We start from the raw sequence: 23,866 nt of genomic DNA on the forward strand, positions 1-23,866 counted from the left end.
GCTTGCGCTTCGGGATCTCGACACTGTGTCGAAACGTCAGTTTCACGTCAGCCATCCCTACTATTTAGCCAGGCCGCTGGGAGGCGCTCTGTTTGACTGGCGGATGGAAGTGCAACCAGGAAGACTGACAAAGGAGAAGCACGGAAGTCAAACAACCGGTAAAAATTAAACAAATAATAACCGAAAACAACACTTAGACACGGACAAACCAAAAACATTAAACACTCAGACAACATGTATATGCGTGTATTTGTGACTATAGCGTGCATTATGGATGGAGATGAAGAAATGCGTTTGTGGATGCGTTTGTGTGTGTGTGACAACCAATGTGCTGATGGCGGACGTGTGTACCCGAATCGCCTCAGGCTTTTCTGTATAATGTTGGTAAGTAAATTATGTTTGAATTTTGAGCACTGTTTGTCAGCCAGGGACAAGTCACCTCATCACACCGACATAGACACGTGATGACACATTAAACAAACAAATGTGCTGTTGCCACAACTTTCATGGAGGCAGCAGTCCTCTCTCTTACGTTTTCTGTCTTTTTAAAAGCAGTATACAGAGATGGAACCCATCAAAAATCCTAGGATTTCTGCGATGGGATGAATTGCAGATATGAAATCAATTGTGCACTTTAACTCTACATGAAAGAAGCAATTGAATCCTGCATCTCATTGCTAATTTGTAATTTACAAATATCCACAATACTCTACATCATGCAGAGCATGCTCAAAACAGGACATAATTGTACAATCTAAACAGGGAATTTCAATCTGAATGTCCAGGGAGATTGTGCAGCTCACTAATGCCGTCCTGGAGCATCCATTCAATCTCCACTCACACTGTAATGTTCACAATGACATGAACTCACATAATTGATGATTATGCAGCATACGTCCACATGAGTTATTTACAGCAGACAAATGTGTCCGCTTAACCACTGAGTTACTGATGCTCATACAAAAAGCAATTTACAGTCAAGTATCATTTTAAGAAGACAGTTGCATAGATACAAGGGGGTATTTAAAAAAATATTTATATTTATAAATTTTTTCTAGAGTCTTTTCAGTGTCCCTAAATTTCAGCATTTGAAAAGTGTAATTTGTGCTTGATTTTACAAATAATAACTCACTCACCAGAATAAAAGAGAAACTGATGAGTTGTGGAAAACCAAAGCTAAGCTAAAAATAACAAAAAGTATAATTTATGTTTGGCTTCATAAAAATCATGATTGTGTCACATAAGTATACATGTTTTCTTTTTTAAATCTTCAATTTCTCTCTTCAGTTCTTTCACTTCTTCACTTTTCTGATCTTTAAAGTGTTGGTAAAGTTTCTCCAGTAGTTGATATTGTTTTTGATGTTCTTCCAGCATCTGCTGAAGCTCCTGAATGAGTTGCTCTTTTTTCTCTCTGAAATCATTGGACTCTTCTGCTTGTTTTCTGGCTTCTTCTTCATGTTTCTTCTGTATCTCTTTTATTTCTTCTTCATGTTTCTGTTTCATTTCATCTCTCTCTTTCTCTTCTCTCTTTTGTCTTTCTTTCTCTTCTGCTTCTCTCCTACCTTTCTCCTCTTCCTGCTCTCTTTTCAGATCTTCATTCATTCTTTTCCATTTTGTTCTCTCTTCTTCTCGTCTCTCTTCATATTCTTGTTTTCTTCTCTCCCACTCCTCTTTTCTCTCTCTCTCCAGCTCCTCATAATGTCTCTTTGTCTCCTGTCTCTTTTCCTCATATTCTCTCTCCTTTTCTTCTCTTTCTCTTCTCTGTTTCTGTCTCTCCTCCTCCATCTTCTGTCGTTCTTCTTCTCTTTCTCCTTCAAATCTCTTTCTCATTTTCTCCAGTTCTTCTTGTTTTTCTCTCAGTTGTTCTTCGTGTTTCTCTTTTCTTTTTCTTTCTTCTTCCTCTCGTTCTCTCATTTGTTGTTTCTTCTCATCCTCCCATTCTCTCATCTGTTGTCTAATATTCTCTTGTATCTCTTCTCTGTCATTTTCAGCTTCTTTTATTTTTATTTTCCATCTCTGTCTTTCCTTCTCTTCTTCTTCATTCCTCCTCTTCTCTTCTAAATCCCTCTTTTTAGTTTCGTCTTCTTGTTTTATCTTTAACTCGTCTATAATTCGCCCTTGTTCATTTCTCATCTTGTCTTGGTCTTGTCTGTATTTTTCTTCTCTCTTTCTGTCTTCTTCTTCTCTTTCTTTCCGCTGTTGTTCATACTGTGATCTCTGATTGTCGATCTCTCTCTTCATTTCTTCTATTCTCTGATCATATTCAGCTCTCTGCTGTTTTTCCTCTTCTAATCGTTTCTGGTTTTCAATCTCTCGCTGCTTCTGATCTGTTTTCTCCTTCTCTTCAAACTCTTCTCTGAGTTTTTTCTCCTTTTCTTTCAGTTGATTCTCCATTTTCTCTTCTGCTCTTTGTTTCTCTTCCTCGAGTTTCTTCATCTCCATCTCATGTTTGGCCTGTAACTCTTCTTTCTGTTTCTGAATCTCTCTTTCTCTCTCTTTCAGTATTTCCTCCATCTTCTTCTTAATGGACATCTCTGCCTCCTCAAACATGTCATTAGTGAAGTATCCACCCTGATTATTATTTCTTACCTCTTTTATCATCTTTAACAGCTTCCTCACTTGAGTTTTGTCTTGTTTTTCTCTGTTATTGAAAGCCAGGAATCTGTTTCCACAATCTCTGATTAGTTTTTTCAGGTCTGCAGATTTGCTTCTCTTCACATAATCCTCTATAGATTCATCCCCAAGATCATCTCCTCTGGTGAACAGAACGATGCTGAACTGAGCAGCTTTTGTACCAAATATCTTCTTGATCAGATCAATAGTGTCTGTCTCCTCTTTAGTTAATCTTCCCAAACTCAACACAATCACAAACACATGAGGTCCAGGAGCTGAAAGTGAAACACACTTCACTATTTCTTCTACCACGACTTCATTTTTCAGTGTTGTGTCGAAGAGTCCTGGAGTATCAACAACAGCTACTGATCGACCATCAACTTCTCCAACTCTCTTCTCACAAACAGTCGTCACTGAATCTGTGTTTGATTGGCTGCAAAACTCCTCTTTTCCCAGAATAGTATTTCCTGTTGCGCTCTTTCCATTTCCTGTTCTCCCGATCAGCACAATCCTCAGACACTGCAGATCTTCTGAACAATCAACATCAGAAAATCATATCAGGTTTAGTTTTTTTTTTTTTTTATCATAACATACAAAACACACTGCACAAAAATATAAAGGAAACATTTAATTAATAATAAATTCATCAACACACTGTAACTCCATGTCAATCACATTTCTGTGAAATTAAACTGCCCACTTATGAAGCATCACTGATTGACAATAAAATACACATGCTGTTGTGCAAATGGAGTAGACAACAGGTGGAAATTATAGGCAATTAGCAAGACATCCCCAATAAAGCAGTTGTTCTGCAGGTGGTGACCACAGACTACTTTCCAGCTCCTGTGCTTTATGGGTCATGTTTTGGTCACATTTGAATGCTGGCGGTGCTTTCACTCAAGTGGTAGCATGCGATGGAGTCTACAGCCCGATCAATGAGAGCTGTGGCAAGAAGGTTTGCTGTGTCTGTGTTTTTCTACTTCAATTTTGAGTGCAGCTTCAAATCCAGACTTCCATGGGTTAATAAAATTGATTTCAGTTGATCATTTTTTGTGTGATTTTTGTTGTCAGCACATCAAACCACTAAGTATTTAATTTAAATGTTTCATTTCTTCAGATATAAGGTGTGTTATTTTAGTATTCCCTTTATCTTTTGTTCAGTGTTAACTGATCAATTTAACTATTGCCTTTGTGGATTTTTACTTTTAACAATAGTTGTTTAATTTTTGTCAATACTAGCATAAAAACACTTAATTCTTGACCTTGTAATAAGCACAAGTACTGCTAAAAACATACTGCACATTTCAGGAGTATAAATAAGTTTCAAGAGTTCACACTTAGCTGATAATTAAATATAAAAACTTTTTTGGCATGCTGTCCCGGGAGAGGGCCTTGAGCTCATGAGATCCTCGAGCCCAGGGCTCCCTCCCGTTGCAAGGCGGGAGGGGAGTTTGAGCTCAGGTAGATCTCGAGAACTCCCCTGCTGTAGTAAGTGATTGCTCTTGAAAATAACTATGTACTAGAAGCATGTCTGGTGCCAATTTGGATTGTTCAATTGACTTAATTGCATGTTTTTAGGAGGTGGGAGGGAACCGGCGATCCCGGGGGAAACCCACGTGAGCACGGGGAGAAGTGCATGTGATGTGAAATGTCTGCTGATTTGGTAAAGCCAGGAGCGTTCGAGGTTACAGAACTAACCCTTCGTTCCCCGAGGAGGGGAACTCCAGTGCTATAAGTGGATTTGATGTTAAAATCCACGTATGGGAGGTTTCGGTTTAGAAGCTGCTTGTCTGAAAGAGTATTGAACGGGCCAATGAAAACGATGAATTGGCAGCGTAAGCTTGCACAGGTGCGCTGCATTGCCAATTAACTGAGCATATAAGCACACCTGGCGCCATCAAACGCCATCGTTTTCACTTCAGAGTCTTTTCTGATCGAGTCGATGAGGGTTCCTCCTGTTGTTATCCAGCGATGTCGAGTGAACGAGAGCTTCTCCCGGTCCAGAGTGTGTACAACGCAGCGGCAGACGGTCGAGCTGGGTTTTCTCCTTTGCCTGGCGATCCTTTGGGTCTGGTCCTCCAGAGCGGTGCGCATGAAGTTGCAACTTCACAAAGAGAGCAACACAGTCGTGCAGCACGTCCTTTTCAGGACGGCGCTCTGACTGTGCGTTTCTGGATGCTGTGGATTTCTGTCCTCGGATGATGGGCACGGGCACTACGTTACATGCTCCAGCGTGTTAATGCGTTGCTCGCGGGCAGTTCATGTCGTCATTGCGATGCTATGACTGTTGCGCAGTTAAGATCGCGGCTAGCCTTTGCAAAAGGCCAAACCACCCCAGTTGTCCCTTGCTTTGCAGCGGGCACTCGGGCAGATCAGAGGGTTCATCGTGAGATAATCCGTCGCCCACGGGCCCGCAGACCTCTCACTCCTCCAGGCGCTGTTAGCTTCGGGCGGGGGAAGCAATCCGTCTAACAGATGGTAGCCCTTACGCTCGATGACACCGGAGACCAGACGTCCACCGCGGCATCGGAGGGTGAGCTTTCATTGTCCGATGATGATCCAGACCCGCTCGCCCCCTTCGGGCAGGTGAGCTCTGTCAAAACAGATCCTGAAACGGACATGTTAGCCGTGCTTTCCTGGGTTGCTTCGGCCGTGGGTTGGAGATGGTTTATCCCCCAGCTCCGCGGCCAGACCAACTAGAGGGGCGTTCCCTTCTTCCCGGAGGTGCACAGTAGGCTCACGCGGTCTTAAAGGGCACTTTTTTCTGCTCGTGTTGCGTGTCCCTCCACCCTCACCACTCTAAATGGTTGAGCGGCCAGGGGGTATGTGGTGATTCCTCAGGTTGAGTGCACGATTACGGTTAATCCGCGCGGCGCCTCTTCTTAACGGGGTCCACCTCGTCTCCCATCCAAAGCCTGTAAGTTTTCTGCTTCCTCGGAGCTAGAGCTTACAAAGCTACGGACCAGGCTGTTCTGCCTTGCATGCGATAGCCACATACCAGCGCTACCAAGCGCATGCGCTGGCCGAGCTGCATGAGAGTGGGTCCAACCCAGGCTTATGAGCTTCGCACTGCAGCCGACTAAGCTTTTCAGACTACTAAGTCCGCTGCGTGTGCTTTGGGGAGGACGATGTCCACACTAGTGGTCCAGGAGCACCACCCATGACTAAAACTTGGCTGATATGCGTGAAGTCGACAAAGTCCGCTTTCTTGACTCCCCCATATCCTAAGCTGGTGGGCGACACTGTCTGCGAATTCACCCAGGAATTCGAGGCGGTGAGAGAGCAGTCTGATGGGTGATGTCTTATCGGCGGGTCCGTAAGCCCGCTCCGCCCGCCGTGCCATCCATACCTGCTCCTCGCCGAAGGCGCCCGCCTAAGAGAGCTGCATGCCCCCGCCCACGCCTCTGGCGAAGCGAGCGTGTCGAGCACCTCGGAAGCAGGCAGCCCCCCCCCTGCCAAGAACGCCGCTAAGTCCAGCAAAGGACCGCGAAGCGTCCCTGGGACAGGCCATCTGGAGAAGAGGAAACTTGCTCTTTCCTCGCTGGAGGGCGGGGCCCCATTTCCAACGGCACCTTTTACTGCCACGAAATGAAGGGGCACTTTTCCACTTCCCCGGATGTGACAGCCCGAAATCTGCCAGTCTGAGACACTGTGCTCTCTTGCTCGCAGGTTCGGTGCGCTCCGCCAGTGGCTCACGAGCGCTGGGAGCATTGCCAGTCTGGGACGCGCTTCTTCTCAGCTCGCTGGGTCTGCATGCTCCGCCAGCGGCTCACTGGCGATGGGGGCACGGTCTCCTTTCTTCCAGCCCCCGAGCCCCCTCTCCGGTGTCAGGGTGCGGATCCAGAGCGAATCGCTCTCCTCACGCTCTTTCGCGGGACCCTCGCGCTTCCCAGATCAGCACACCCGCTCCGCGCTGCCCCACCTCCGGTACGTCAGCGGTTGAAGCGATGACGCCATTAGCGAGGGCTCTCCCTGCCTGGTTAGCACAGGCCAGCCCCTCGCGGTGGCTCATACGCACAATCGGACTCATCTACGCGATTCAGTTTGCGAAACGGCCCCCCAAGTTCACGAGCGTGTATTTCACCAAGGTCTACCCCCTGTTCGCCCCTTTCTTGCGAGAGGGGATTGCTGACTTCCTGGCGAAGGGTGCAATCGAGCCGCTTCCTCCAGCCGAGATGGAGAGCGGGTTCTACAGCCCGTACTTCATTGTACCCAAAAAGAGCGGTGGGTCACGGCCAATCCTAGATCTGCGCGTTTTGAACCGCTGTCTTCACAAGCTGCCGTTCAGAATGCTTACGCAGAAGCGCATCCTCCGATGCGTTTGTCCTTAGGATTGGTTTGCAGATATAGACCTGAAGGACGCGTATTTTCATGTATCCATTCTTCCGTGCCACCGCCAGTCCTCCCCTTCGGGCTCTCTCTGTCTCCGCGGGTCTTCACCAAACTAAGAGGGTGCCTTAGCATCCCTTTGGCTTCTAGATCGAGTTCTAAGACGCGCATGGCATGCGGGCGCACACCGAGTCTCTGTTACTGCGCTGTGTCGCCGCACCCTCAGCCCCTGTAATGACCCCTCGTTCCTGAGCCAGTGTGCCTCTGGGACAGGCGTCCTGTCATGTTGTTGTCTCAACAGATGCTTCCAACACGGGCTGGGGAGCCGTGTGTTGCAGGCATGCAGCTGCGGGCCTGTGGAAAGGTGCCCAGCTGCATTGGCATATCAATCGTCTAGAGCTGTTGGCAGTTTTTCTCGCTCTCCACCGTTTTTCTCCGGTGTTGGAGCAGCAACATGTGCTGGTCAGGACGGACAGTACGGCGGCGGCAGCGTAAATCAACCGCCTGGGGGGTATGCGCTCTCGCCGCATGTCTCAGCTCGCCCGCCGTCTGCTCCCCTGGAGTCACCCGCGGCTGAATCGCTGCGCGCCAGAGAGGGCACTCTCGGCACGGATGCACTGGCCCACAGCTGGCCTCGGGGCACACGCAAGTATGTGTTTCCCCCAGTGAGCCTACTCGCGCAGCTATTGTGCAAGGTCAGGGAGGACGAGGAGCAGGTTCTGCTAGTTGCGCCCCTCTGGCCCAACCGGACCTGGATATCAGAGCTCTCCCTCCTCGCGACAGCCCTCCCCTGGCAGATCCCTTTGAGAGAGGACCTACTCTCTCAGGGACAGGGCACCATCTGGTACCCTCTCCCCGATCTCTGGAACCTCCCCGTGTGGTCCTTTATACGCGAGGAAGACTTAGGTAACCTGCCGTCTACGGTGGTTGATACCATCACTCAGGCTAGAGCCCCCTCCACGAGGCGCGCCTACGCCCTGAAGTGGAGTCTATTCACTGAATGGTGTGTCTCTCGCAGAGAAGACCCCCAAACTTGCCAGATCAGTGTTGTGCTCTCTTTCCTTTTAGAGAAGCTGGAGAGCAGGCTGTCGCCCTCCACTCTCAAGGTTTACGTTGCCGTTATCTCCGCTTATCACAACATGGTAGCTGGCGGCACAGTGGGAAAGCATAACCTCATCATCGGGTTCCTCAGAGGCGCTAGGCGAATTAATCCAACTCACCCCCTTCTCATGCCCTCTTGGGATCTCGCCCTCGTTCTCACGAGCTGCGTTCAGATCCCTTCGAGCCACTCGATTCAGTATCCTTAAGATTTCTGTCCCTGAAGACAGCTCTGCTGGTCGCGTTGGCCTCCATTAAGAGGGTCGGGGACCTGGAGGCATTTTCGGTCAGTGACTCGTGCTTGGAATTCGGGCTGGATTTTCTCATGTTTTCCTGAGAGCCCACCCAGGTTGTGTGCCCAATGTTCCTACCACTCCCTTTAGAGATCAGGTAGTAACCCTGCAAGCGCTGCCCCCGGGGGAGGCAGACCCAGCCTTTTCCAGTTTGCGCCCTGCGCATTATGTGGACTGTACTCAGTACTTAAATCATCTGAGCTCCTCTTTGTCTGTTATGGCGGTCAGCAGCAGGGAAGTGCCGTGACCAACAAAGATTATACCACTGGTTGTGGAGGCCATTCTTGTGCTTATTTGAGCAGAGGTCAGCCGCGTCCCCCTGGAGTGCGTGCGCACTCCACTCGGAGCGTTGCATCCTTTTGGGCACGTGCACGCACCGCCTATTTAACAGACATCTGTAGAGCTGCGGGCTGGGCGACACCCAACACATTTGCAAGGTTTAACAATCTGCGAGTGGCGCCGGTTTCCTCAAGGGTATTAGGTAACCCTTGGTGATTGAGGAAACAACTCGGTGGGGTGTTGTAATTCGCTTGTGGTGCCCCTTTTTTCTTAACACGGAGAGATGTGCACCTTCCTGTCTGTCAGTAAAGTTCCCCGTTCGGTGAGCCCTGCAGATTCCTCCGAGGCCCCCAGCACGGACTCAGCGGAGGAGTCACCTGCTGGCCCACTACGTTAGGTCTGCCCGCTGGTCAGCCCACGTTTTTGGGTATAGGTGCCGGCTATGTGCGATCCCCTCTGGCGATCCCATATGCTTTTTCTGCCACGGCTCAGTCCCCCCTCTCGGGTGGACCTGTGCCTTCCCTATCTGCTAACCACCTTCTTACGTGCACTCCCCCTCCTTAGGGTTAGTCCATATGTTTTCCATTTTGTCTCCCTTATTGGGTGCGGATGGTCTCCGCAGCGTCCTCCCTACTGGGAGTGCACGCTTCCCAACGTACTGTCGTACTCCTAGAATTATCTAGACGCTAGCGACTCCCAAAAAAATATACCTATTCCGTAAAGCTTCCTTGAAGTGGGGATAAGTTAGGGCCAAGGGCACGTTGGAGGACCGCGCCTTCCATGATTTGAGTACGTCACGCTTGCTTGACTGCCCTCTCATCATAGGCATTGGTAAGGTGCAGTCATTATGGCGTTTTTCATGGTCTACCATACGTGGATTTTAACATCAAATCCACTTATAGCACTGGAGTTCCCCAACCAAAGGGGAACATTCGAGGTTACAGAAGGAATCCTACGTTCCCCGAGGAGGGGAACGGAAGTGCTATACTCCGTTGCCATAATGACTGTCCTTTAGCTGTTAAACAGTCTCTTCAGCTTAAAAAGGATGGCGTTTGCTAGTGCCAGGTGTGCTTATATGCTGGGATAATTGGCAATAAGGCACACCTGCGCAAGCTTACGCTGCCAATTCATGTTTTCATTGGCCCGTTCAATACTCTTTCAGACAAGCGGCTTTTGAACCGAAACCTCCCATACGTGGATTTTAACATCAAATCCACTTATAGCACTGGAGTTCCCCAACCGAAGGGGAACCAGAGGCATTCTTGCTGTGAGGCTACAGTGCTAAGCACTGGGCCACCGTGTCACCCATCTAAGAAGGAGGAGTAGGGGAGGAAGGGGAGACTCTTCAAAACGAAGATAGCAGTGGAATGAAACCCAGGGTATTTATAGTAGTTTAGGAGTCATCTGATTGGAGCGTAGTGAATTGGATAATGCGAATCCAGCCGCTAGCAATCATAAGCACGTGATCCTCTTGAAATTTGTTTATACATAAACTTCACTTCAAGAGTTCACACTTAGCTGATGATTAATTATAAAAGCTTGTTTGGCATGCTGTCCGGGGAGAGCCCTGAGCTCATGAGATCCTTGAGCCCTGGGCTCCCTCCCGTTGCAAGGCGGGAGGGGAGTTTGATCACAGGTAGATCTCGAGAACTCCCCAAAATGCCTTTGTATAGCTTGGGACAGCAGCCGCGTATTGAAGAGCCCCTCCAAAATGCAGATGTAACAATGCCATATCCGGCTGCTGGATATAGCGTTGATAGCTTAGGAAGAGAAGCTCCTGCGGGAGCAGAACAAAGTAGACTGCTAGAGCCTAGGCGGGGTGAGGGTAGGGCTGGATTGACTCCGCGGGAGTCAAGGCTCAAATATATGCACCCCTGCGGGGGTGGGAGCTGGGGTTAGATTGCCCAAGCAAGAGTCTGGAAGGTTTAGGCGGTGATGACTCCTGCATGAGAGGGTGAACTCCATTGGGCCTGAACTCCTGCGGGAGTTGAAGCTCGTTTTAGTCACTCCTGCGGGAGTAAAAGCTGAGGATTGAGGGCCTAAGCGGAAGGAAGAACATAGCGAAATGAGTGACGCTGAAAGAAAACAGTTAGCGGAGAACTCAACGCTGGAAAAGAAATTGAGGAAATAGAAGGAGATAAGGGGGGGAGATCAGAGAAGGGTAAAGGTAGCGGAAGCTTTCATGCTGTAAGGACGAAAGAAGGGGCAGATCAATCGAAAAGGAGTATATAAGAGTATATATGCATATATACAGTATTCGGAAAGGCACGAATAGCGTGTTTTTACGATTACTTATTTCGAACGAATACTTGAAAAATTATTCGTATTCGGGAGCAAGAAAAACATTATATCAAAAAGCAGCGTTTCCTCATGAGACCACAGTGCATGCCCGCGTGAGTGAGTGAGTGAGTGAGAGAGAGAGAGAGTTGCGGGGCGGAGGTAAAAGTTGTCTTCACAAGCTTCTCCACAGCAACAGACAGAAGGCTCGGCTGAGCGAAAAAAATACTTCACTGCATCACTATTTTTGTTAAATAGATTTTTGTACCTTAATTGGGTTCCAAATGCAGTTTGTAAACTTGTAGCACAGTTTAAGCGGAGTTTGATCTGGATATTGCATTATGCAGCATTATTGACATCTGCAATCGGGTGCTCTCTGTTTACGCAACGTTAGCTCTGTTAGCGCGGTAATTTAGACAATAGTCTGTTGACAGAGTAACGTTAACGTTCGTTTATAAAGGTTAAAACGATGCTTGTGCAGTTGTGTCGAATAGTATGCACTTATGGGAGTTATATGGTATGTCTAAATTACTGTCTTTTGCAGACAGCAAGATATATGCTATAGGCTAGTTAACCTTAGCATAGCTTCCCGTCACTTTTTATTAACTTGAAACTCCTCAAATACATTTGGGCACCATGAAAAAGAGTGAGACTGCTGCTGAGCCATTTCTTGGTCCTCCACCAGTCAAAAGAAAAAAAAACCTTCAGGTTCTTTGTGGAAGCATTTTACAGTCAGTGATGCTGCAGATAAAACAAAGTGATACTTTATAATGTGTGCAAAAGTGAAATCAGCAGAGGCAGATATATCAAACATCTGTCAACATCTTCTATGTATAATCATTCATTCATTTTTTTTCGGCTAAGTCCCTTTATCAATCTGGGGTTGCTACAGTGGAATGAACCACCAATTTATCCAGCATATGTTTTACACTGTGGCTGCCCTTCCAGCTGCTACCCATCACTGGGAAACATCCATACACTCTCTTTCACACACATACAATAGGGACAATTTAGCTTACCCAATTCACCTGTATTGCATGTGTTTGGACTGTGGTGGAAACCGGAGCACCCGGAGGATGCTATGTTCTGCTAAATCCTCCAACAGCACCAAACCATAAACACAGCCACATTCTGCCCCAGCAAGTCAGTTTCAAACATAAAAAAAAAAATTGTGTCTGTTTTGTGGCAGGCAGATGACAATAGCAGGGCTGTATCTTTTAGTATTATATAGAATACTTTTGTTCTGCCAGATCCCCCAGGCAGGGTTTTATTTAGATTTATTTAGTTAATTTTAGTTTTTGGAATTCTGTGCATTGGAAAGAAGTTCTTTCAGAAGAAGAACAGTTTTTTGAAGTATTATTTGTTTTTATTCTGTCTATTCAGTGTCCTTCAACAAGAATGGTGGTGGTGGGGTTCATAATATTCACAATGGTATTTTATCAGTTGTTGGTTTAACTATGGATGAGATAATGGCTTCTATGTTATTGGGTATGCAATGGTGACTCTTGCGAGAGTCGAAGCTCGGAGCGACCCCTGCGGGGTAGCAGTATAAGTCGGGATGAGGGAGGGGGTAGTGAAGGCTCTTAGTAGAGGTGGTAGTGAAGGGGTGGCCGTGGATGGGCTTGGGGTGACTCGCGAGAGTCAAAGCTCAGATTGGACCCCTGCGGGGGTCAGAGCATAGTGAGGGAAGGAGCATAGCAAGCTTGAAAGGAAAAAAGTAAGAGCATACATGCAACCTGCACAACATATGCATATACTCATTCGCTTGCACGTGCATATGCATACCTAAACTTACGCCTACACCTATATACATATCCACGTGCAAATATGCATGTATACGTGTGCATCCACACACCGTATCTGCGCGTGCAAATACACACGTACCCCTGCGCATTCATTTACAAAAGCACACGCACTCCAGCCTACGTAGGTTAGAGCTCGTACCCTTAGTTGGAGTTTGGTATTTAGCTCTTTAGTGCTAGCTGGGCTGTCTTGAAGTGGGATTGGTTGAGGCAAATGTAAGCTTTGATGGCATCAGAGGACCAGCGGCCTGGGGTCTGGATTTGGTGAGAGGATAGACCTTTGTGAGCTGCTGTGGTGGCTGCGCCGATTCTAGATAAATGGCTAGAATACAATTCGGGGGAAACGCCCCAAAGGCGAAGGTCTTCTTTCAGGTCTTTTTGAAACCAAAAACGGGTTACTGGACAGTTAGCGTTATCAGTAAAAAAAGTGGGGGATGTGGGTCAGACTGCTTTGATCTCCTTAAATGGAGAAAAGCTAGGAGAGTTTGGAATGGCTGTGTGGGGGAAAAAAATGTTAAATATGTAAATAAAATGCCCTTTGCTTGTCTGATCTGTTTTGCTTTGCTTAATAATAAAGGCGAGTGTTTCAGCATTCAGCAATGTTAAATCAGATATATTGGGGTGTATGGCGGGGTTGAATTTCGATTTGATAGCCATTTTTGATCACCTCAGGAAGCCAAAAAAAGCCAGAGTTAACATGGAAGCGAGAGGTATCCTTTGCGGAGTGTGCGTATGCATTTGCTAAAATGTTGAGTGTAATGTTGAGGGGGGGAGGGGGGTGATTTCTGGATACCTTTAATGAGGAGGGAGGTTTGAGCGTTAGAAATGGCTTCTGAGGTGGCCACGTGAATCAATTTATGAAAAAATTGGACCCCACTGAGGTAGCTTTTTATTGAGCCAGCCTGGATATTTTTGGCGGTATAAAGGTGGTAAATAAATGAGGTGATGGTAAGTAATGAAAAATCTGAGAATTGTATTTGGTAGAGGGTGTGGAAATGTTTGTATGATTTCCATGCTTTGAGATATGACTAAAGATTCCTTGGTGCGACAGCGTGAAGGATGAGGGATATGGAAGTTTCATGGAGGCGATGCAATGGGTGGTTTATGGCAATATCATTTGTGAATAATGTGGAACAGGTGTTGGATGCTGGTCTGCTTCTGGTGCCAAGAGCCTAAATTTCTGGAAAAGAAATCGAGAGAGAGAGAATCAGCAATTTGATATTTGCAACCTGAAACATGTCTAGCAGTCATAATGAATTGCTTTTTAGCTGACGTCCAAACGAGGCATCTTAGTAAGGGCATAATTGGAAGTGCGTGTGAGCGTCCTTTATTAATGCAATGAACAGTGGCTTCATTGTCGCAATGAACGAGAATACTAGAGGCGGACCATTCATCTCCCCATAGAAGCTCTGTTGCGACTATGGGGTAGAGTTCGAAAAGAGCAGATGATTGCTGATTTTTGGGTAGACTGAGCATCTGCGGGGGTCACGTTGAAGCGAACCAGTGACCTTGGTAAAAGCCGCCGAACCCGACTGAGGGGGCAGCGTCAGTGAATAAGTTAATATCCACCGGGGATGAAATTAGGTCGCTATAGAAAAAGGAACAGCTGTTCCATTAGTTAAGGAAGGAAATCCATAAGCTGAGTTCTTTGCGACTAGGTTTAGAAAGATATATGGTATCTTCTAAACCGGGGACCAAGGAGGAGAGCTGAAGGAGGTGTGTAATAAACGGGTGGCCTTGGGGAATTATGCGCATCGCAAAATTGAAATGCCCCAGAATAGATAGCATTTCGCGTTTAGTGCATGATTGTTTCTCAAGGAAAATTTGTGATAAGGAGATTATACGGTCGATTTTTTTTGGGAAGGTGTTGTGTTGTTGAATTCAATAATCATCAGACTTTAATCAGGTACTTAACTGTTTTATTAACAACTCTCAACTTAGTGCTTTCACGTCAGATCTCTAACTCTCGTCCTTCAAGTCTCGCTCTTCTCGCGATATCACTATACTACATCCCTCCCATCTTTAGTATTAAAGAACTTTAAATAACCCCAAAACACAAATTATCTTCACAAACTTAAACATCTTATCATGTTACTGTTACTCAACCTCTTTTAAGTCTAAACTAAATAAACAATCAGAAAACGGGGCCTATGTAAACATCTACATAATCATGCCCTTGAAACGAGCAGGTTTCTTAACCACTCTACCACTACGAGTAGTCACAGGCTTGTTAGTAGTCTCTGGTACTGTAACTGAGGAATTCTGTGACTGCTCTGAAACATCTGACTTCAACAATGTCTCTTGAGCTCCTTCATCACTCCAGTTTTCAGCAGAATCTGGCATGCTGATCTCCAATGGAACAGGTACATGGCGCAAGTGTTTCACATTTCTCACGATCCTGGATCCATCTTCTACATTGACAATTTCAAACGAACTGTCTGACGTATGCTTGAGCAATACATAGCGAGTGTCTCTATATTTCGAGTCTAGCTTTCCATCTTCCATACTTGCAACATATACTATGTCTCCCAACTTAAAGTTGTGTTCTTTAGCTCGATTTGTCATGTCTGCATACTGTTTCATTTTTTCTTTGTAGAGTTTATGATGACTTTCGATGTGTTTTGTATCTCGACTTTCGGTGAGGAGGCTAGGTAACTTTGTGCGAACATCTCGTCCGAACATCAGATTGGCTGGTGTCTCACCTGATGCTCTGTGTGGTGTTGAGCGATAAGCAAGAAGAATCTTCGATAATTCTTCTCTCCATTTTCTTCCTTCACTTTTAGCAGCTTTGAAGGCTTTCTTCAGATAGCGATGGAATCTTTCAATTTTACCATTACTTTTAGGATAGTACGGTGAAGCTTTGATGTGCTTAAGTCCACTAGTTTTCAGGAATGCTTCGAAGACTTTCCCCACAAATTGCTTGCCGTTATCCGTCACAACCTCCAAGGGATACCCAAATCGTGCAAAGATTTTCATCATTTCCTTGGTAATAGTCTCCGAAGTTATGTCATTTATGACTACTGCTTCAGGGTATGATGTGTAGTAGTCTATAACAGTGAGTAAATACACATTCTCGATAGGACCCACCAAATCAACACCTAATTTTGTCCAGGGCCTAGGTGGGAGTTCTAATGGGTGCAGCGGTTGATCTTCGTGCAAGGGTTGATTCAGTACACATGCATTACAATTTCTGATCATTCTTTCTACGTCCATGTTAGGCCAATAAAATTTGCTTCTTAAAAATTGCTTTGTGCGAACACTACGCTGATGTGTCTCATGTGCTATTTTCAGAGCTTGTTGAATATGTGCAGAGGGCAGAACTATTCTATTTCCTCGCAGCAAAAGGCCATCATAAGCTGATAGCTCGTCTGCGCACTGCTTGTATGGCTGTAAGGTTTTAGGTAGACTAGCAGGCCACTTTCCTGTCTCCACTATGGAAAGCAGTTGTGTCAACGTAGTGTCTGTCACTGTAGCACTTTTTAGTTCCTCCAGAGATAATGCTTGAACATCCATCATATTTACAGCAAGCACTCTGTCCATATACTCATCCACATAACTGTTGTCTTCCATCTCTGGTAACGGAAGTCTGGAAAGTGAGTCTGCAACATTGGCTTTACCTGCAATGTGTTCAATCTTATAGTCGAATGGACACAGTCTCAGTCCGAGTCTTTGTATTCTTGGAGGTAAAAGCTTTGATTTTTCTGGATTAAGCATATAAATGAGAGGTCGGTGATCTGTCTGAAGGGTAAATGTGCCACCCCATAAATATGCTCTAAAGTGTTCGACTGCCCATACACATCCTAGGGCTTCGCATTCTATCTGAGAGTAACGCCGTTCTGTAGGTGTCAGTGAGCGGCTTGCATATGCTACCGGTTTCTTTGTTCCATCTGCTTGGGTCTGAAGCAAAACTGCTCCCAGTCTAACTGGACTCGCATCACTTATCACAAATGTTTGTGCATTTATGTTAAAGTATGCCAGGCACGGTTCACTAACCAATTCCTTTTGTAGGCCTTTAAATGCATGTTCTGCTTCAGATGACCACTGCCACTCTTGTCCTTGTCTTGTGAGTTTTCTGAGAGGCTCTGACAAATTTGCATAATTAGGCACAAACTTCATCAAAAATCCACAAGTGCCTAAAAACGAACGTAACTGTGCTACATTTCTGGGTTTTGGAGCATTACCGATTGCTTCTACTTTCCGTGGATCTGGTTTTATTCCATCAGCTGAGACGACATGACCCAAAATCTCAATCTGTTTGAGTCCAAAGAAACACTTTTCCTTATTCAGTGTAAGTCCTTTCTCTTGAAGTCTTTGAAAAACTTTTCTCAGTCTTTGTTCCAACTCCTTTTCAGTTTCCGCAAACACTACCATGTCATCCATGTAGCACACCACACCTGGCATCCCACATAACATAGAATCCATGGCTTTCTGGTATGCTTCAGGAGCACTACACAATCCAAACGGTACCTTCTTAAAACGGTAGCATCCTCTGTGTGTGATGAATGTGGTCATTTGTCTGGATTCAGGTGCTAGATCGACTTGCTAAAAGCCTTTACGGGCATCCAGTTTAGCAAACACTTTTGCTCCCTGCATTGCTTGCAGTATATTATCTATTGTTGGTACTGGGTGTCTTTCTCGTACCACTGCTTTGTTCACTTCTCTTAGGTCAACACAAAGTCTCACTTCTTTAGTGTCCTTTTTTGGAATGAGAAGAATGTTGGAAACCCATTCAGATCCTTCATGCACTTCCTCTATTATTTTATCTTCCAGCATTTTATCTAGCTCCTGATTCACAGCCTCTATCATTAAATAAGGCACTCTTTGTAAAGCTTGAGCTACAGGTTTAACCTTTTCATTCACTGATATTTTATGGCTGTAACCTGTGATTTGTCCCAGTCCTTTAAACAAAGACTGATATTCATTCTCCAGTTTCAAAAATCTTTCAGATGAATTTTCAACTGGCCTGACCTGATCAGCAGAATTTAGAATCTTTAAATCAAAACAGGACTGTCTTCCCAGAAGTGGCTCTACGTTTCCTTTTATTACAAAAATGTCATCTTTTATGCCATTACAATTCCATTCTAGCTGGGCTTCAAAAAATCCAACACAGTGAAGGGGGTGTGTTTGTGCATATGCATAGAATTTTCTCTTTGTTTGTTTCAGCTCAACTTGTGCAAACAGTTTTTGATAGAGTTCTTCTCCAATGAAGTTTCTTCCACTTCCTGTATCTATAATCATCTTCTATTTTTGTCCATTAACTTTAATGGTCTCTTTTCCTTCTGAATCAACTGAATACACAAAGTCATCAGAATCAGAACTGTTCTTTACTGCTCTTACGGGTTTGTCTTTATGGTCCATCTTATCTTTAGATTTATTTCTGTGACTTTTGTCCTCTTTTGATTGTTTTTCTTTCTGCAAACTCGTGCATAATGACCCGTTTTTTTGCAGTACAGGCAGGTTGCAGATTTTGCACCACAGTCATCTGCTTTATGTGTTGTCAATCCACATCTGTAACACTTGGTTTTGCTGTTACTCTTTTCAGGTCGCACCCTGTTGGCATTTTGCTTCAATTTTGCGTCTGATGTTCTGGCAGCTTTCATAAAGTAAACTTGATTATCTTTTTCTTTAGCGCTGTTTTCTGAGAGCACTTTAGATTCAGCTTGGGCTGATTCACAGATTCTAGCAATAGTTAATGCTCTTTCCAGTGTAAGCCCTTCTTCTTGCAACAGTTTATCTCTTAACCGTCTAAGTGCACATTTCTCTACGAGTTGATCTCGTATCATGTCATTTTCTAAAGCGCCTAACTCGCATGATTTTGCCAGTTCCCTTAATGCATTCACAAATGCGTCAATTGTTTCATCATTTAGTTGAGATCTCAGTCTGAATTTGTGTCTTTCAAGCACAACATTTTTCCGTGGGGTAAAGTAAGTGTCCAGGGCAGCTACAGTTTCTGTAAATGTCTGTTTAGGTCCAGGGAGGTTTGCAAAAATCCTCTGCACAGGTGCACCAATGCAATGCAAAAATGTAGCACGTCTTACCACATCAGCAGCGTTGATAGTTCCGCTGGCCAGCTCAAAAAAACTGTAAGAGTCTTTCCATGTTTTGTATTCTGCATACAAATCCGAAGCTCCGAGGTTTAATGGAATAGGCGGTGATAACTGTGCCTGAGCCACATGTGCTGGCGGCGCTTGTGCCCCTGCAGCAGCGTCGTTTTCCATGTCAGGACCGCCTGTTTATCCTATCTTCCAAGATTAAATGATAATCCTAGTCGATCTGTAAAGTGTTCATCCTCGTCGCCATTTATGTTGTGTTGTTGAATTCAATAATCATCAGACTTTAATCAGGTACTTAACTGTTTTATTAACAACTCTCAACTTAGTGCTTCCATGTCTGATCTCTAACTCTCGTCCTTCAAGTCTCGCTCTTCTCGCGATATCACTATACTACAGAAGGGATGCTTGAAATTTATTCGAATCTAAGTTGATGCCCAGAAATTCTATGGAAGTGCTGGGACCGGCTGTTTTCTCCTCTGTGAGGGGGATGCCTAGATCTTCGAAAACCTTTTGGGTGATCGATAGGTGTTTAGCTGGGGGCGAAGAGGGTGGGGAAATGAGGAGAAAATCATCGAGGAGATGGATTTTCGTAGTTGTTAGATAAAATCCAGCATAATGCTTCTGAAAGCATATCGAAAATTTTGGGGCTACTTTTGCAGCCAAAAGTTAATCGGACTGCAAAGTAGAATTGTGAGCGCCAATAAATGCCAAAGAGGTGCCAGAAGTCTGGCTAAATTGGCATAATTTTAAAGGCGGATGAAATGTTGATTTATGCGAGCCAAGCGTTGCGACCGGCTATTCTGATGAGCAAAATTGCTTGGTCTATATGATGGTAATTCAGCGAGTATTTGTCTAATGGAATGGTGCTGTTAATGCTAGGAAATATAGAATTATGCGGAGCGGAGAGATCGATAATAAATCGTTTTTTGTTAGAGAATTTCCTAGTTGCTACACCGATAGGAGTAATACGAGAAATGCTGAAAGGTGGTGCAGGAAAAGGTCCTATTATGAATTTATTGTCAATTTCTTTTTTGATTAACGTATCAATAGTTTCGGGATCGGTAGTAGTGGATTGCAGATTAGGACAGAATAAGTTGAAGGTAGGGAGAGCTGAAACGCCCGGGTTCAATCTGTGGGTTAGACCTGAAATCAGAAAATCAGAGTATTATCAGCGTGACAGCGCAATTCAAAGGCAAGTCGAGAAACATTCACAGGAGTTGACAAGTATTTTTTTTTTATTCTTTGCTCTTAACACCTGGCAAATCACTTTGGTGTGAGCGCCTCTGCAGTAGCTGCATAAATGTACAAATTTGCAAGGAGCCGTGTAACACCTGCTGATAATGAAGTTTTGGCAGATAGGACGATTAGAGGAAGGAGATGGAGAGAGAAGAGAAGGCAGATTATCGCTGGGTAGACGGGGAACGTAACTAGTGGATTTAAGAGGTTGTGCAGAATCAGAGGAGAGAGTGATGAAGGGGCAGGATGTGGTGGGGTGAAGACTGGAGCGGCAGACTGCGCAAGATAAATTATGGCATCCTAAAAAGACTCGGTTTTGGAGTTCAAGATCTATGGCCCCCCAGTAAGAAATTTGGTTCCACTGAGTCAATCTGATAGCGCATTTAGCGGAGAACAATTTATGATACGTGTAGAAATGTGTACCCCCATAGGAGAGCGCTAGCTCGGCTATAATAGCCATGTAGTCATTCAGTTTGCGTCTCCTATGGGGGAAGACTGAGCAGATGACGTCAGTGAAGCAAGCGAAGGCTATGGAGAATTCGGCCAAAGATAAGGTGCGAGAATGGGTGTTGGATGGTGGTTTAAGTGCGACTGTTAAATCGCCGCAATTTACCTGGCGTTCTGCCGCCGGAGGTGTAATAGGTTAAAGGAGTGAAAAGAGATCTATATCTGCACCTGATAGGATTTGATTTCTTGTTGTATTGGAGACTGGAGGTGGTTCCATGGCTAGAGCGTTCTGAGGCGGAGGGAGGGGTGTGGCTGTGTAAAGAATGAATGGGGGCGTGGCGAAGAAACTGGTGTGGGGAGAGTAGGATGAGTGACAGGTTCAGTGTTGGTGTGAGCGAGGGGAAGGGAAGAGGGAGGGAGGAAAGTGGGTTGAGTTGAAAAGGTTGGAACTGAAGGCAGAGGGTAAGAGGTAGAGGGTTGAGGAGGGAAAGATTGGTTTAGAGGAAATGCAGGAGGAACAGAAGAGTTAGGGTGGAAATGAGAGGCTGAGGTAGAAGGCATGTGAGGACTGGTTTGGGCGCTAGAGGGAGCAGGCGGCCAGAAGAAGGGTGCGGATCCGGGTTGAGTGAGAGAGTGAGTGGCGTTGTTGGGATCCTGATTGGAGTCTTGCTGGAGGATTGAAGGTGACGTAATTTGGGGTTGCCGGCTTTCCTAAGGGTGTTGTTCTGAGGGGGTGTGGCTTGAGACGTGTTTTTGTTTTGATTTCCTTTTCCCGGTTTGTGAGCGGGGATGTTGTGTATAGGGAGTGTAGCGAGAACCGTTCTTCTGAGTGTTTGATCTGGCAGATGGGCTGAGCGAGGGGTGAGAGTCTGAAGTGGCGTAAGTGTATAATTTAAACAGTTCCGGTTTGTTGAGGTTTCGGGGAGCGTGAATGCCAAGATCGGCTAGGAGTTTCCTGAGTTCTGTGACTGTTATTCTTTTCAAAGGCTGGATGAAGGAGGAGGCGGAGGCGTAAGAAGAGGTAGGAGAAACATTATTTGTTCTGGATGTTGCTGGCGATGGTGATCTGTGGCAGGGTGGTCTGATGATAGCGGAGTGGGTAATTCTTCATCCTCTTGTTAGGTCTTCGTTTTGAGATTGAGGGTCTTGTGTTGCAAGCTGGTGTGTTGCCAGGGGGTAACGATGTTAGTGGGGAGGTCTTGAGGATTGTTCTCTTGGTTTTTAGTCATGTTGTTGTTGTTGTTGTTGTTGTTGTCGAAATTGCTCATGGTCTTGATGTTATTAGCGGAGTGGTGACTTGATAAGAGGTTGATGGTAATGGTGGTGAAAGTTGGTTTGCTGGCTGAATGGCTTGCTGGCTGGATGACTTGCCTGGCTGGACGGGTTGCTGGCTAGTTAGCTGCTTGCTGGTTAGCTGGCTTGCTGGTTAGCTGGCTTGCTGGTTAGCTGGTTAGCTGGCTTGCTGGTTAGCTGGCTTGCTGGTTAGCTGGCTTGCTGGCTTGCTTTCGCTCTTCAAAACAAAGATAGCAGTGGAATGAAACCCAAGGTATTTATAGTGGTTTAGGAGTCATCTGATTGGAGCGTAGTGAATTGGATAATGCGGATCCAGCCGCTAGCAATCATAAGCACGTGATCCTCTCGAAATATGTTTATACATAAACTTCACTTTAAAAAAATGCAAATGAGATGTTTTGACATGCCCTGACATTTGTGCTTATTTCAGCTGCTCATTACATAGTATTGACCAACATGTATTTTATTTGTATTCAGCACAAACTGTGCTACAATAATATGTGAGAAATACTGATGTACGTGCTTGCGTTTTTTAGGGAAAAAAAATAATGTGCGGTTAGTAAGTTTGGAGAAAAAATGTAGCTGAAATGAGGTTAAAAAAACTCACCAAATGTGCCTGAACAAGACTTTTGAGTAAGCAGTCTGGTAGACTAGAATATTTACTTCCAAATTATCTGAAAACTTTTCTGTTCTCTCATTCAAAGAAAAAAATACAACAATTAACAATTCGTTAAGTTTGTTTTGAGTGATCTCAGCTTTAACTTTAAACACTTTAGCTTTAAACACAAGAATAAATCCTATTTTTAACATAACCACAATTAATTAAAATCAAAATGTTATTTTCAGACCTTGTGTATATATATATATATATATATATATATATATATATATATATATATATATATATATATATATATATATATATATATATATATATATTTATTTATTTATTTATTTATTTATTTATTTATTTTTTTTTTTGACCAAATAATTTCAGTTTTATTTAGCTTTTTCCAAACTTTGACTGGTTCAACTATGGTAAAATATATTAAAAAATTAAATAAATAAGATGTATAACATAGGTCATAGTAGGTCATAATAGGTCATAATTACGACTAATTGAATAAAAATGAAACAACCTTTCTGGTCAACGCTCTGTATTCGTTTGTGGGCGTGTGGGCAGCTATGGTCATTGTTTGTAATAATAGTGGACACGGGAAGAGCTGGCGTATTGCATGCTCTGTTGGGAGAATTCTATGAATTTGTTTTCAAAATGAGTTGGAAAGTTTATCTGCAGGTATTTTTCTCATGTGTATCTCTCATTTATGTGTGAAGATTCCACTGCTTTTGACATAGTTTACAAGGAGCCCGTCTTACGTGATTGACTGTAGTAAGGCATATTTGTATAAGACCTCTTTCCCTCAAAACTGTTATTTAGATTTCTTTTTTTATCTCATGGGAGCAGGTTTTTTTCATGTGTGTGGGAGTGGGCAGCAAGAAAAAAAAGGCAGGTGACCTCTGGAATGGTGAATGATTTTGTCTTTTAATAGAAATGAGATTCAGTGGTGGAAGTTCATGTTGAAAATGTGCAAAATAAATCAATAAAAACAAAAACATTTTTTAAGGTGAGACATTTGAGAGATAATGATATAATAATAGAAAATAATGAAAGTCTGGATATACCTAGGCATTACTGAATAATAAGAATTCAGTACATGCCAAGACATTCAATGAGCCTCAAAAACCCTTGTTTCCTTGTTTACGTGTAAATCTGAGTCTAAAACCCCAGTGAAAATTAGCCTCATACTGTCTTTGGTTGGCCACTACATTTCCTACTGAGATTATGTATTTTCCCTTAATTTCTAAATTCAACACATCATTTTGTATTTCTTATCTATACAGGATATATTGAAAACAAGACCAGTATTTTAGAGCTGTCTTGTAATGCAATCATGCTTTCATGCAACAGAAAAGTGACAACCGGAAACAAACTTAAAGCATGGAGAAAAATAAAAAGCAAAAGCACTGGGTCTTTGAGTTGTGTCTAGCTGTCTGAAAAAAAAAAAAAAACTGTAGACACGTAGAAAGTACATGCAACTACTTCTAATATTTGGTAAAGCGAAACGTTGGAGCCTTAGGTTTG

General features: G+C 44.4%; 1 protein-coding gene and 1 long non-coding RNA gene across 2 annotated transcripts in view; one reads left to right on the forward strand and one right to left on the reverse strand.

Moving 5' to 3' along the window:
• Window positions 1–23,866, forward strand: part of LOC141381083 (uncharacterized) — a 26,324-nt gene continuing 2,458 nt past the window's right edge. The window contains exons 1-2 of the long non-coding RNA XR_012400691.1: window positions 1–158; window positions 263–384. This is a non-coding gene — a long non-coding RNA (uncharacterized lncRNA). The remainder of the gene's footprint in view (window positions 159–262; window positions 385–23,866) is intronic.
• The window catches only part of LOC110438807 (GTPase IMAP family member 8), a 27,344-nt gene continuing 4,579 nt past the window's right edge, over window positions 1,102–23,866 (reverse strand). The window contains exon 3 of the mRNA XM_068217997.2: window positions 1,102–3,143. Coding sequence (XP_068074098.2) covers window positions 1,237–3,143 — 1,907 coding nt within the window. The 3' untranslated portion in view covers window positions 1,102–1,236. The remainder of the gene's footprint in view (window positions 3,144–23,866) is intronic.

The sequence above is a fragment of the Danio rerio genome, chromosome 3 (assembly GCF_049306965.1).
Source record: "Danio rerio strain Tuebingen ecotype United States chromosome 3, GRCz12tu, whole genome shotgun sequence".
NCBI lineage: Eukaryota > Metazoa > Chordata > Actinopteri > Cypriniformes > Danionidae > Danio > Danio rerio.